General features: G+C 38.9%; 1 protein-coding gene across 1 annotated transcript; it reads right to left on the minus strand.

The window, feature by feature from the left end:
- Window positions 1-200: 200 nt before the first annotated feature.
- On the minus strand, window positions 201-10,843 carry LOC124648584 (alpha-mannosidase-like). Its single transcript, XM_047188316.1, has 29 exons — window positions 10,637-10,843; window positions 10,443-10,526; window positions 9,085-9,173; window positions 8,832-9,006; window positions 8,589-8,708; window positions 8,388-8,471; window positions 8,227-8,298; window positions 8,012-8,125; window positions 7,071-7,171; window positions 6,908-7,001; window positions 6,445-6,600; window positions 6,279-6,362; window positions 5,950-6,015; window positions 5,830-5,886; window positions 5,398-5,617; window positions 4,844-4,980; window positions 4,032-4,100; window positions 3,889-3,948; window positions 3,274-3,345; window positions 2,942-2,989; window positions 2,686-2,805; window positions 2,387-2,452; window positions 1,920-2,032; window positions 1,440-1,524; window positions 1,226-1,336; window positions 1,057-1,152; window positions 920-967; window positions 772-840; window positions 201-606 (listed from the first exon to the last, which is right to left on the minus strand). The coding sequence occupies exons 1-29, from the start codon at window positions 10,841-10,843 to the stop codon at window positions 418-420; spliced, it is 3,006 nt and encodes a 1,001-aa protein (XP_047044272.1). The 3' UTR covers window positions 201-417.
- Window positions 10,844-11,706: the final 863 nt, after the last annotated feature.

Genomic DNA, 11,706 nt, shown 5'->3' on the forward strand with positions numbered 1-11,706 from the left:
TAATCATACATCATAAATATCTGACTTCCTTAAAGACAAACATATCATAGATAATTGATCCTAAATAGTACTGGATCATCAAACTGAAACGGGTTCAAACTTGGAAGGGCTTAGGGTTTCCAGGCTGGTCCAATCATCGCCATCGATAACTCATAAGTTGTTTTCCGTCATGTACTATAAAAAAAAAAATGCTGAGAGTGTGCAACCAGCAAGTGTCCCATTTTGCAATAGCAATTCAACACTCTAACCATTGAACTTAGCCAATCATGTGCCCATCAGAATCCCTGTAATCTAGTTCACGTAAAGAAAAAAGTACATGTATTTCAGTAAAGGACGTAACTCTGTGAACAAAGGCGCCAAAATCTCCTAGAACATGTATACATGGAATTGCATGACATAGGTTTCTTCGACTACAACTCAGAATTTCAGTGAGAATGTGCGTATCTCCATGGGTCCCAGCTCAACAACAAGGGCTTGACTGTCAACTGGTCCACCAACTATTGGGGCAGGGCCACTTTCAGTGTCTCCCACAACCCTCCAGTTGAGCTTTCTCATCTCCGACTTCTTTTGATTGGCGGACAGGTTAGTTTCAGTCAATTGCTTGATCTGCACAATGGAACAGAACTAAGCATTTCGGGATACATTTACTTTCCAAAGAAATAATATTCATCAGAGTATAATATTCATGTATCTCCATGGGTCCCAGCACTAAGCACTATTTTGTGACACCTTCTGATCGTGCAAAAAGATGAACTACATCAAATTACTTACATTTCTCTTTCCAAACAGTTTCTTCAGTTCTACTTTTGCCATCACTGAGTTCTGCGGGTCCTCTGCAGCCTGCAACTCCGAAAAAAACTATTCAGTAAACTAAATAGAAATATGTATTATATGAAGCAGCTATGTAAACCATAAATACCTGAAACAAATGTGCCAACCGGAGGAGCGTGGTACCATCGTCAATATTCTGAAATGTTAAGCCATATTCTGTCAGTGACCAATACGATCCTATTCGATATCCAGACATATAGGTTCTGACATAAATAAATTGTGAACCTGCAAGGTGATGATCGCGACGTTATGAGGAAGACTATAATTTGCATCCATGATGCTGCCTTTCGCAATACTGTAGGATTTCCAACTGCTCTCGTCCTGTAAGAACAATATTACTAACTGCAGAAACAATTTTTTTTAAGAAATAGGATGAGAGAGTATATAAATGTACCTCATGAGCGAAACCAAGAAGAAAGGGTGAATAAACTTCTTGCCCAGTTACCCGTCGCCAGTGGGCTCCATGTCCAAGCTTGTTGACATTGACATAATAAGTACCCTTAGCCTGTAAGAGTTTGAGGTAGTGTTATGGTAGAGATAGTGAATATGATGTCAGGTCGGTGCTGGAGGAAATAGAAATGGATACAATACTGTGAGTGAATGTATACCGTAAGCCCATCACATTGATTATCGACGCAAACAACTTCGTCGAGTGGCTCCCCTACACCTCTGCCATCATCATGAAGTATACGCCTGAGATTCACAATATTTATGATCAGAGGTTGAGCGTACAAGGGATTATCTGAACTGGATTACACACATCCGTAGATGACTTCAAGAGGTTGAAGACAGAGTTGGTAAAGACAGAGGTTGAAGACATTAAACAATTTTGCATAATAAGTTCGAAACACAGGTAGGTTGCAAAACTGATAAATCTAAAAATGCCAGTTTTAGCTGTTTTAGGTGGACTTGTTGGCAACATTTTCGTAGTCCATCTCTAAATTCATGCTGGCCGCTAGCTTCAAAACAATTGTACCACATCCACATGTATGGATTGGTCTATCCTAGTGAGGTGAAAAATATGGTACCGCGATGGGAGTTAGTCCCATGTTAGGTCTGGAATGAGCTCAGAATAGTCCAGGTAATACCTGTGGAGCATAATTTCTATTTGGCCATCCTGAATACTTGATGCTCCAACAGAACGATCAACAAGGACAGATAGTTCATATTTTCCATCTGCTACATACATCCCTAGATTAACCTGTAAAGTTAACATGAGAGAAGTATCTTTAATCTTCTTTGGACACTTATAAGCAACTAAAACATATGAAATAACACCAGTGATGAAATAATAAATTTCCTTGGAAAACGAAAAAATGAGGAAGTGTCAGGTGTAGTCCTGAAAATGACTGCTCTCTTACACGTCCATTTTGCCAGCATAATGATGATAGAATAGACAACTCACATTAACTAGTGACACCATTCTACAAAGTACATCATTTTTCCTACTGATGACAGCATTATAAAGTACGTATAAATAGAATAATCTGCATTCGAAGTACTAATATTACTAACCAAAATTATCGCACTATTAAAATGTGAATAGTGTGCATACCGGATAGTAATTTCCTGCAACTGGCTGAGTCACCTGAAGATCCCAATCTTCCCTGTAGTTTCTCACCTATAGATGAAATCAAAAGGAACTTGGTTGTAAGAGGAGTGTATGAATACATTGAAAACTCAAACATATTTTAATTTAGATATTCTGTAGGGCTCTAACGGTCACTCATAAAATAATTCAGGTACAAATGGGAAGGTTAGCTATTGTTATATTTAACAATATTTCAAACAGAGCGATAACTTTGGACCAGGAACAAATGAACTAACTCAATCGTAAAAAATATTGGTACTTACCCTCTTGAGGAAATCTCTTCCATTAGAATCTGTATAAAAAGTGCTGTTTGTGGCCATATTTGCTGTCAGTCGCGTGATGACCTCCTTTCCTATTCCATCGTTGACAGGGATTGGCCCAATCTTTAACATAAGAAAGGAAGAAAAAAATAAAATTCCATGCTTGTTTAATATTGCTGGAAGCCTGGAATGCCATATTCTCCAAAACGGACAAATATAGTTTTAACCTTTACTCTCAAAAGTCGAGGAAATTACTAACCGTGTATTCTACTTCAGCATGATCCTTATCCTTGTAGAGTCGTGTAACCTACAAACAAATATCTTAGTGGATAGAGATTTTTTTGAGAGTTGGATAGAGACTTTATGTTAATTAGTATATTACACCTAGAAAAAAATGTTTGTATGAAGGAGCACGGGATTAACTAATCATAACCAAGAAACTGTACTAGAATATAACTAAAGTAAAAAAACTACAGCTACACAGAAATTTTGGATGGTACAATATAGTTAATGTAATTATATCACTATAGGTTCAAGAATTAAAATTATCCTCACGATGGTATGTATATTGGAGTAAATTTTAAATCTGACCTGAGAAATCCATGAGCTGAATTGCTGGTGGACTTCATCAACCAAAGGTCCACGGATGACTTTCAGCGATACCTAACAGAAATATGAATAAGTCAATCAATCATATAGGAAAACCTATTTATAGATTTAAATAATTGATAATGCAGGGGTAAGTTTAATTAAGTAATATATTAGATAAATTATACAAGTATCCAATTACTATCCCTTCTATAATAGCAACTCACAAGACTAATTGGATATTTTTTGGCTGTTCACTATGCTTTTTATCTATATCTCTCAAAGTCTTGTTATAAAAATGGGCAATAATAGATACCATGCCTTCATCTATTCTACTTTCTCCGGTCCTTTTTAAAGTGACTCGAATTTAGTACAAAATTGTACTAAATCTGAGTCAATTAAAAGAAACCAGAGGGAGTAGTTTGTAGAAAACATATCCATAAAAAAGTGCCAAAACATACTGTTTTATGTTTTTGAAGGCCTACGATCCTCATAGACTATATTTTGCTGAATAGAGAAATAATGGCAGAAAAATACGGGAAGCGTGACTAATGTGGAGTTATTGTTAATAGATTATTCTCTCTACCAAAGGGTGCGTAGATGAACAGTTAGTATTACCGATCTTGAAACAGCAGTAGGTGTAGCCCCATCTGGTCTAAAAATATAAGCTCCAGATGCCTGGAATAAAACATATACATGAGCAAATCAAACATGTGAATCAAATGAAATTTAGTAGAGAAAAAATAGCTCCATGATAATACCTGTGAATCCATGGCATCACCTGTGCTTGAACCATACCAAAGAAAGCTCTGTTGAATTGGTAAATCCACCTAAAAAACACCAACAAATTTTATTACTGAATATCATGTGGTAAAACTCCAGGAACTTCCCAATATAATAGATTTATTTAGCTATACATACAAAAGAAGTTCAGAAAAGCAATGTTGATCAACTATAAGAATTTTCTTTTGCCGATAATTTTCAATTTCACAAAATAATTATACATTGTATATTTCTTTAGCTTGCAAAGTATGCCAATGCAATGACCGGGTGGGGGGGAGGGGGCATGTATCGAATTTAATATTTTCTGCCCGTCCTCGTAGGGTTCATATGCAGCGTATCCCTAGGTTGTCAATTTGGCCAACATAATATCATTTGTATAATATAAAAATAATATCATTAGAAAGCTTTCTAATGATATATATTTTGTAATACATATGTTGCATTATCATCGTCAAATTTACGACCTAGGGATACGCGTAAGCCCTGTGAACTGGGACGGATGGAGTATATATGTGGCATTAGAACATTAATTGAATATGTGATGCAGATGATTCCTGTGTTATTGGACTGCCAAGAGAAAATCTGCATATTTCTCTCAGCTTCTATATTTAAAGCATTTATTACTTTTGGCTGGTGCCAATACCAAACTATCCAGAAAATAGTAGTACATAATTTCTCCTAATGATACATACATGTAACCACATATGTAAATTTAAAATAATTGTTTGTCCAATCTAAATTTTCACACACAAACATATATCGATAAATGACAGTATGTGTTAGGACTCACTCCTGAGATAGAATTGAATATCCGCGTCAATTGTCCAGATGCTGACGAAAATGTCATCTTTAGAGGCCCTGGTCCAACTTCAACTGTGCCATTGTTTGGAGAACTGATAGCTGAGACGGACCCCATTTTATTGGATCCTGTATAAGTCAATGGAAAATGATGTAAAATTAACCCAACGAACACTCAGATAAAAACACGATTCTTGATATTGAAAAAATATAAAATATAATGGCTAATCATATTTGCAGTTATTACATTTGCTAGGACCATATATTTTTGTCTAGTGATTAAGGTTGATGTTAGTGAAGATAACGAAAAATAACATTGAAATCTCAATATTAGTCCGAAGTAACTGAGTGATAGCATGCCATGTTATCACACAAGAAGAAGAAAAAAACATGGTAAAATTGTATTCTCTTGTAATACCCTGTTATCCAGTTCGCCGCACTCATTCAGAAAACAATATATCATCACTCTATTATCCACAAACAAAAGTTTCTTTTCTCTAAAGAGGAATGAATCAAACATTCATTTCTAGTGGGATGCAGTTTCACCTGTCCCCGTGGGTTTCGAAACGAAGTACGTATTCCATCCCATTGGTGGCACAGAAGCTTGAAATACTATCCAATACTTGGGGGGTTTGTCTGTATTGATTCCAAGATAAGCCTTCACATACAGCTTCCTTAAATTGTCTGTCACAGTATCAACCTCAACTAGTTGTGAATCGACAACACTTCCATCAGAGCTTTTTACGACTAGATGTACATCATTGACCTGAAAAAAAAGGTAAAGTAAGTAAATTAGCTCAAGAACCTAGGATCTGGTAAAAATAGGCACAAGCCTTATCAACATATTCCTTTCCATATGTTGACAAACTACTGAAGAGCTTTGAACCAATTGAGGGTATATGCTTGATCTATATTCTTCCTTTACAGAGGTTCAGAAGTAATTGGATAAAAATTCACAGTAAATGTTTAGATGCATACTGGAACCCGTATGTAGTCACTATGTTCCCATCCAAGAGGATTGTAAGCAACTATAACCTGCAGAAGATAATGTCAGTATGTACAAAATCATAAGTGACGTTACATTATAAAATTACTTACTAAACTCTTTCCTCCTGAAATTTGTTCCTCAGTTGAAGGGCAGTAGCTTATATTGAGCAGTTGGCACTAAAAAAAATCAACAATGAAACTGTTAGATCAGTTAAACATGTTCTGTGAACAAACCAGACTCTTTGACATATTTTCAGAGCAGAGCTTAAATGAGTAACTATGCCAGAACACTGTGAAATAATAAAAGTTCAAGACGATTCTATTGTCGTGTTTCGTTCTGAGACAAAGCATGGTGATGTGCATTTCTAATTATAGAATACATATTTGTACAAACAGACTTGTGATAAGCACTATTACAGAAAATCAAGTTTATATCTCACCTGACTAAACTTTACTGGTGGAGACCTACATGTTCCTTTAGAGCTTGTCAGACAATCCAAAGCAGTATTTAGACTTTTCTCGACCTACAAGATATGAATAGCTACTCTGTTAGCCAAACTGAAAGAGGGCTTTCCTTAAAGCATTTCTACAAGAGATATTATGAACCTGGGATGCTCCGAGAGCAAGGCGTTTCGAGTAATCATCAGTTGTGTGTTGTTTTGCTGTTCCTGAGACTGCATCATGATGCTGGGCGATTCCCATTGCGTCCTCCAAGCTCGAAGTAAACAATCCTCCCACCAAAAATTCTATTTGGCGTGCAGCCTGTTAGGAAAGAGCGATTTCCCTAAAGTTAGTTAACTCTTTTTCCTCAAACACGCCCCGAAGAGCATGTTTCACTAGACGCTGAGACAACACAGGTACAACTAAGACAAAAATAAAACAAGGCAAACAACATTATGAGAACGGGAAGAAGAAAAGGCACTAAGTATTCTAAACCAAGCTACTGAAAACAGAGATAGAGAATAGTCAAGGAAAACCCACTCCCTGGCTCAAGACTAAATTTAGTCAATTCTAAACTTACATATATTATCTATCATCGCAATTTTTCTTGTATAAAAAAATATTATACCAGGTAATATCCACTGAGAGTTCGAACATATCGCTTGAAAGTCGGGCGGCTTGTAAAATACCCAGTCCAGTAAGCATTTTTTGAATCAGCATATCTGCAATTCACAATAGCATAAGAGCATAAAGAATGAACTCTAGTCATTTTAGCAAGTTCAACAACTTACGGGAAATAATCATCGTGTTTGAGTGGCCAAGATTCATTTGATGAATGTTTTGCATCTGTGTAAATGGATGGAGTAGAATACAGCGCATGCACTCGGCCATCCTGCGGTGTTCAGGGAATAATTTCTTATCTTCAAATACTTTCAGGACTAATATATTATGTAGATTTTAAGACTCCTTTACAGGAGCAGTATGAAATTAGTTATGTATGTTCTGACATGGTGTTTTGGCTCATAGGTCCAAATGCACCTATTGTAAGAAATACATTATATATATATTTCAATGTGTCCAAAATTCTGAAAAAAACGTCCTGGGTGTACATCCGGACATACTATGTTGATACACAAAATTTTTTGGGGGAAAAGGTACTTTTTCTGGGCTGTGTAAAAACGACAAATAAATATCTCGTGAGAAGCCATTTTGGAGCACCGAAAAATTTATCTTTTACACAAGTCACAAAAATATCATTCTTTTGTGTAAATTTGTGTGCTGACATTTTTTTACGAAATAGGGATCTCCCTTGCCTCTGCATCAATTGATGCATGCGGCGTTTTACTGCCATTTGTGTGCTGACATAGAATGTCCCAGTGTACAGCTAGAAAAAATTTCAGATTTTTTTAACATTTTGAAGTAGGTTTTTTGAATAATGGGTGCATCTACATCTATGAGCCAAAATGCATTTCCCTGTATGTTCCTGTCGTACTGAATGAAACGCTGTCTCGTGACCCTGTTCTGATACATAGGGGCATCACTCAAAGCTCATAAATATGCTACATGTCCACTATATATGGTTTACCACTCATGAAACGAAGAAATATTTCTAGTATGAGATGAGAGTCATAAGAATGCAAAGAAAACGAGAACAGACCAGTATTCATCAAAACGTAAAGGCCTCAACTAGTCACCTGACAGTCTAGACCTATTATTCAGCAATCAGCAATACCTTGTTCACGTAATGTATAAGTTTATCCATATTCCGGAACCAAGATTCAGCATACTGGTAATTAAAATCATCGCCCATGGTCCACATTATGTGGTTTGTACGTGTAACATTTGCCTGATTAAGGAAACATCAGAAGTCAGATCCAGGTTTCAGTTCAAACCTATTCTCCAATTGCTTGAGTAAACCAAAAGCTCTTGCAACAAATGAAAGTTTACCTGTGCTATGGCTGCAGAAACAAAATCATTAACGCGTCGTTCAACATTATAGTCAAACAGCAACAGATCGTCCTACCAAAAGGTTGTCAATGAATTAAAACTGGTGAGAGGTTCTGCAAAGAACTGGAGATCACTGAAACTGCTTGCCAACAGCCATATACCTGAACAGGCGTCATGTCATCCAAAACTTCAAAACCAAAGCCACTGGGAGGGCTATAATGGACAGGAAATGCATTTGTAAAGATCTGCAATTCAGTTATACATTTAAATGAACAGAATTAAGGACAGTAGTTTTCAATCTAATCATATATGCTAATTAATAGAATGCATGTAATTGTTGGCATAATAATGATGATAGTAACCTGAGAAGATGAACCAAAAGTTCTTGAGCCCCGCCATATAACTTCCAGGCCTTTATCTCCTTTACGCACTGCTCTATCTTGGTAGTCGATTCTTGCAAAGTGCATAGAATCAAAACCAAGCTATAGTTACAACAAAAACAAAGACCAAATTTAGAGCAATGTTCCAGGAAGAGATATTCGCAATGAAATTCTGAAACACAATTAAGGTTTCGAGACAATCTGCAAATGTGGTGTTAACATTACCTCTGCTCCAAGCAAGTAAGACTGAACTGCAGAATGACCAAAAGGATCGATTTGCCAGCCAGCTCTTGGAGTCTTGTTGAATTGTTGTTTAATCACCCGGTGACCAAGTGTGGTCTGATCAATCATGTCAATATAATGGGTAGCAGCTTCATCATGCATACACCAACCACCATTTCTGGATCATATATCCAAAGTTTGTCAAAATTGTGTATATGTACAAGATCAAAGGGAATAATGAAACCACATTACATACATGAACTCGAGCTGACCAGAATCAACTAGCTTGTGGACTACGGCCTGGATTTTTGGGCTTTTCTCTACCCACCACCTTTGGAAGAAAGCCTAGATGCAAAAGACATAACTCATATTAAAAGTGTTAAGTGAGAGGCACTCGTCAGCGCAACCAAAATTGTGACTGGGGAGCCCAACACGTGCATGAAGTCTAGGGGCCATAATCAATTTTCTGGATAAATTGTGAAACCCAGAACTCGAACTTGAGATCCTAGGCTCTGATACCATGTTAAGTAAGAGGCACTAGCCAACGCAATCAAAAATCCGAACGAATGGAAAGAACTAGGCAAACCACTTTATACACACATCAACAAAAAGCACTAGCAAACATTAAGTGGTGGTCTTTGTCGTATATGCGAACACGTATGTAGCATAAGAGTGGTTACTAGTGGTAGTGGTGTTGATGGTGCTTGCTCGATTTATTGGTCCTCTGTAAATGGTGGTCCACATAATTGTATTGCTGCCCAATAAGATTAATTAGCCGTTTAATGAACACAAGTCCTTTACACCCAATCAGACGGTACACTTGCAATACATTAAGCAAATAAATGGGGCCCAAAGAGATTTTTTTTAAGTGGTGTAGTCCATCGAAAACATGTACTCCTTTTGTCCTAAAATTAGTTACTCAGTTTTGTATAACTACAAGTGCATCTAGATGCATTTTAGTTGTAGATACTTCTATCTAGAAAAGGTTGAGTCACTTATTTTAGGACTGAGGGAGTAAAATAGCTATTAAATGGGATACATATTTCTTATCCCAGTACTAGTAGTAATGCTGAATTTGGAAACTGAACTGTATTTATTTTGGTGATATCTCATTATTTCGAAATTCTTTATTTAAAAAGATACTACGTATCTCGCATGGTTTGAATAATCCGTAGCTGACAGCCGGCACATTCACCGATCTGCGGATTATACTCGTTTATTTATACGGCTAGCCAGCTGAAGGATAAACAATCCGATCGTGTGATAGTTGCCATCGATCGAGTACAGTATGGTCACTATAATAGACTAGATTGGGCACGTGAGAGGTCCGGCCCTACGCCCCAACAGTAAGTGACTACTAGTAGATGACTAGATTGGGGTGCAGTGAGACAAGGGATTTGCCTTTTCTCTTTCAGAACGAGACCACACATCCATGGCCCAAGCAAGCACTAGTGACTGTCCAATCATGGCGAGGTATAAGAGAGGATAAGACTACTTTCGTTGGGCAAAGGAAGTGAAGAAATGTCAAACCATGCATTTGGCACGCCAAATGACCAAAGTATGAGAATGAAAGGAGGAGGGCAATCCGGTGGGGAATTTGGGAGAGGACGTCACCTGCTCTGCGACGACGAACTTGCGGCCGGGGTCCCTGGCCAGCGCGTCCACCACGGAGTCCAGAGTGTTCATCACGCACGCGCCCTGCAATCCACACACACACACACATGGAGGAAATCACGAACCACGCGCGGCAGCCATCGAAGAATTTTGCGAGCACGGCCACGGGACGGGCGTCTGCATGCGCTGCTCACCTGGATGGAGTTGTTGGATCCGACGAAGTACTGGTCGACGGTCTTGAGCCAGCCGACGTCGTCGTGGGAGTGCGGCACCAGGTGCACGTTCAGCACCCCGGCCACCGTCCCCGCGCTCGTGTTGTACGCCACGTACCCGTCGGCCTCCCTCGCCGCCGCGGCAGCGAGCAGCAGGAGCAGCGGCAGCACCGACGCCGCCGACGCCATGGCTTCGACCTCCTCCTCGCCTCCTCGGTGCCTTCACGCGCACAGAGCAAGCGAGACGGCGGTGAACTGGTCTGCGACCTCCTCCTCGGTGGCTCCTTCGCCTCACTTGGTTCGGGAGTGGAGCGGCGGAGTGGCCTAAATAACATGGTGTGCTGGCTGGCTGGCTCCGCTGGCGTTTGTGGAACATCGATTTGTTTTCACTTCCGTGGCGCCGGCCGTCACGGGAAGGCAGCTGCGCCTGATAGCGGGTCCTAAACGTTAAACGTGTATGACCCGTTGCGCCCATGGCTCCGTGATTTGAAATACTGCCAAGTCTCCCATAATTGGTCTGCAAATGTAGCTGAAAAGGATCTAGTAACAAAGCGTATCTGAATATTTATTGGGCGTAAACCTGACGAAACATCTAGTGTATATCTTCGATTTATTAGTTAGTGTCCTCATTGATTCAGTAGTATTTTATTTTTCATGAAACCTTTTCTTTTTTCGAGGGTACGCTTATGCGTACCAAACTTTTATAGAAGAAAGCAAAGTTATTACAAGAAAGGCAAATCTCTTTGCGAACACGCATAGGCATCCAAGAGTTGAACTCATTAACAATCTTGTCTGCAAGATCGATCACCGAGAACTGCTGCCTAATGTTGTTGAAGACGTAAGCGTTGCGCTGCTTCCACAAGGACCAGCAGACCGCCATGACAAACGAATCAAAAAGTCTCCTCTCTTTAACAAAGAAGTTTGGATCCGTAAAAATATGCTTAGGCAGTAAAGACAGTAGAAATGAAACCTAGGAATAGTAAAATGATCATTCATGCCTAAACCTCCTCCTAGCTTTCAGCCACCACGTCTCAAGATTTCCAGTGCCATCC

This window comes from Lolium rigidum, chromosome 4 (genome assembly GCF_022539505.1).
Source record: "Lolium rigidum isolate FL_2022 chromosome 4, APGP_CSIRO_Lrig_0.1, whole genome shotgun sequence".
Lineage (NCBI taxonomy): Eukaryota > Viridiplantae > Streptophyta > Magnoliopsida > Poales > Poaceae > Lolium > Lolium rigidum.

Bases quoted from the DNA above. Each gene is read 5' to 3' on its own strand.
- LOC124648584 (XM_047188316.1), bottom strand. From the start codon at position 10,843: ATGGCGTCGGCGGCGTCGGTGCTGCCGCTGCTCCTGCTGCTCGCTGCC. The intron at 7,172-8,011 runs GTATTGCTGATT...TGAACACCGCAG, and splicing joins TTATACATTACGTGAACAAG to GATGGCCGAGTGCATGCGCT. The intron at 7,002-7,070 runs GTAAGTTGTTGA...TGTGAATTGCAG, and splicing joins AAACACGATGATTATTTCCC to ATATGCTGATTCAAAAAATG.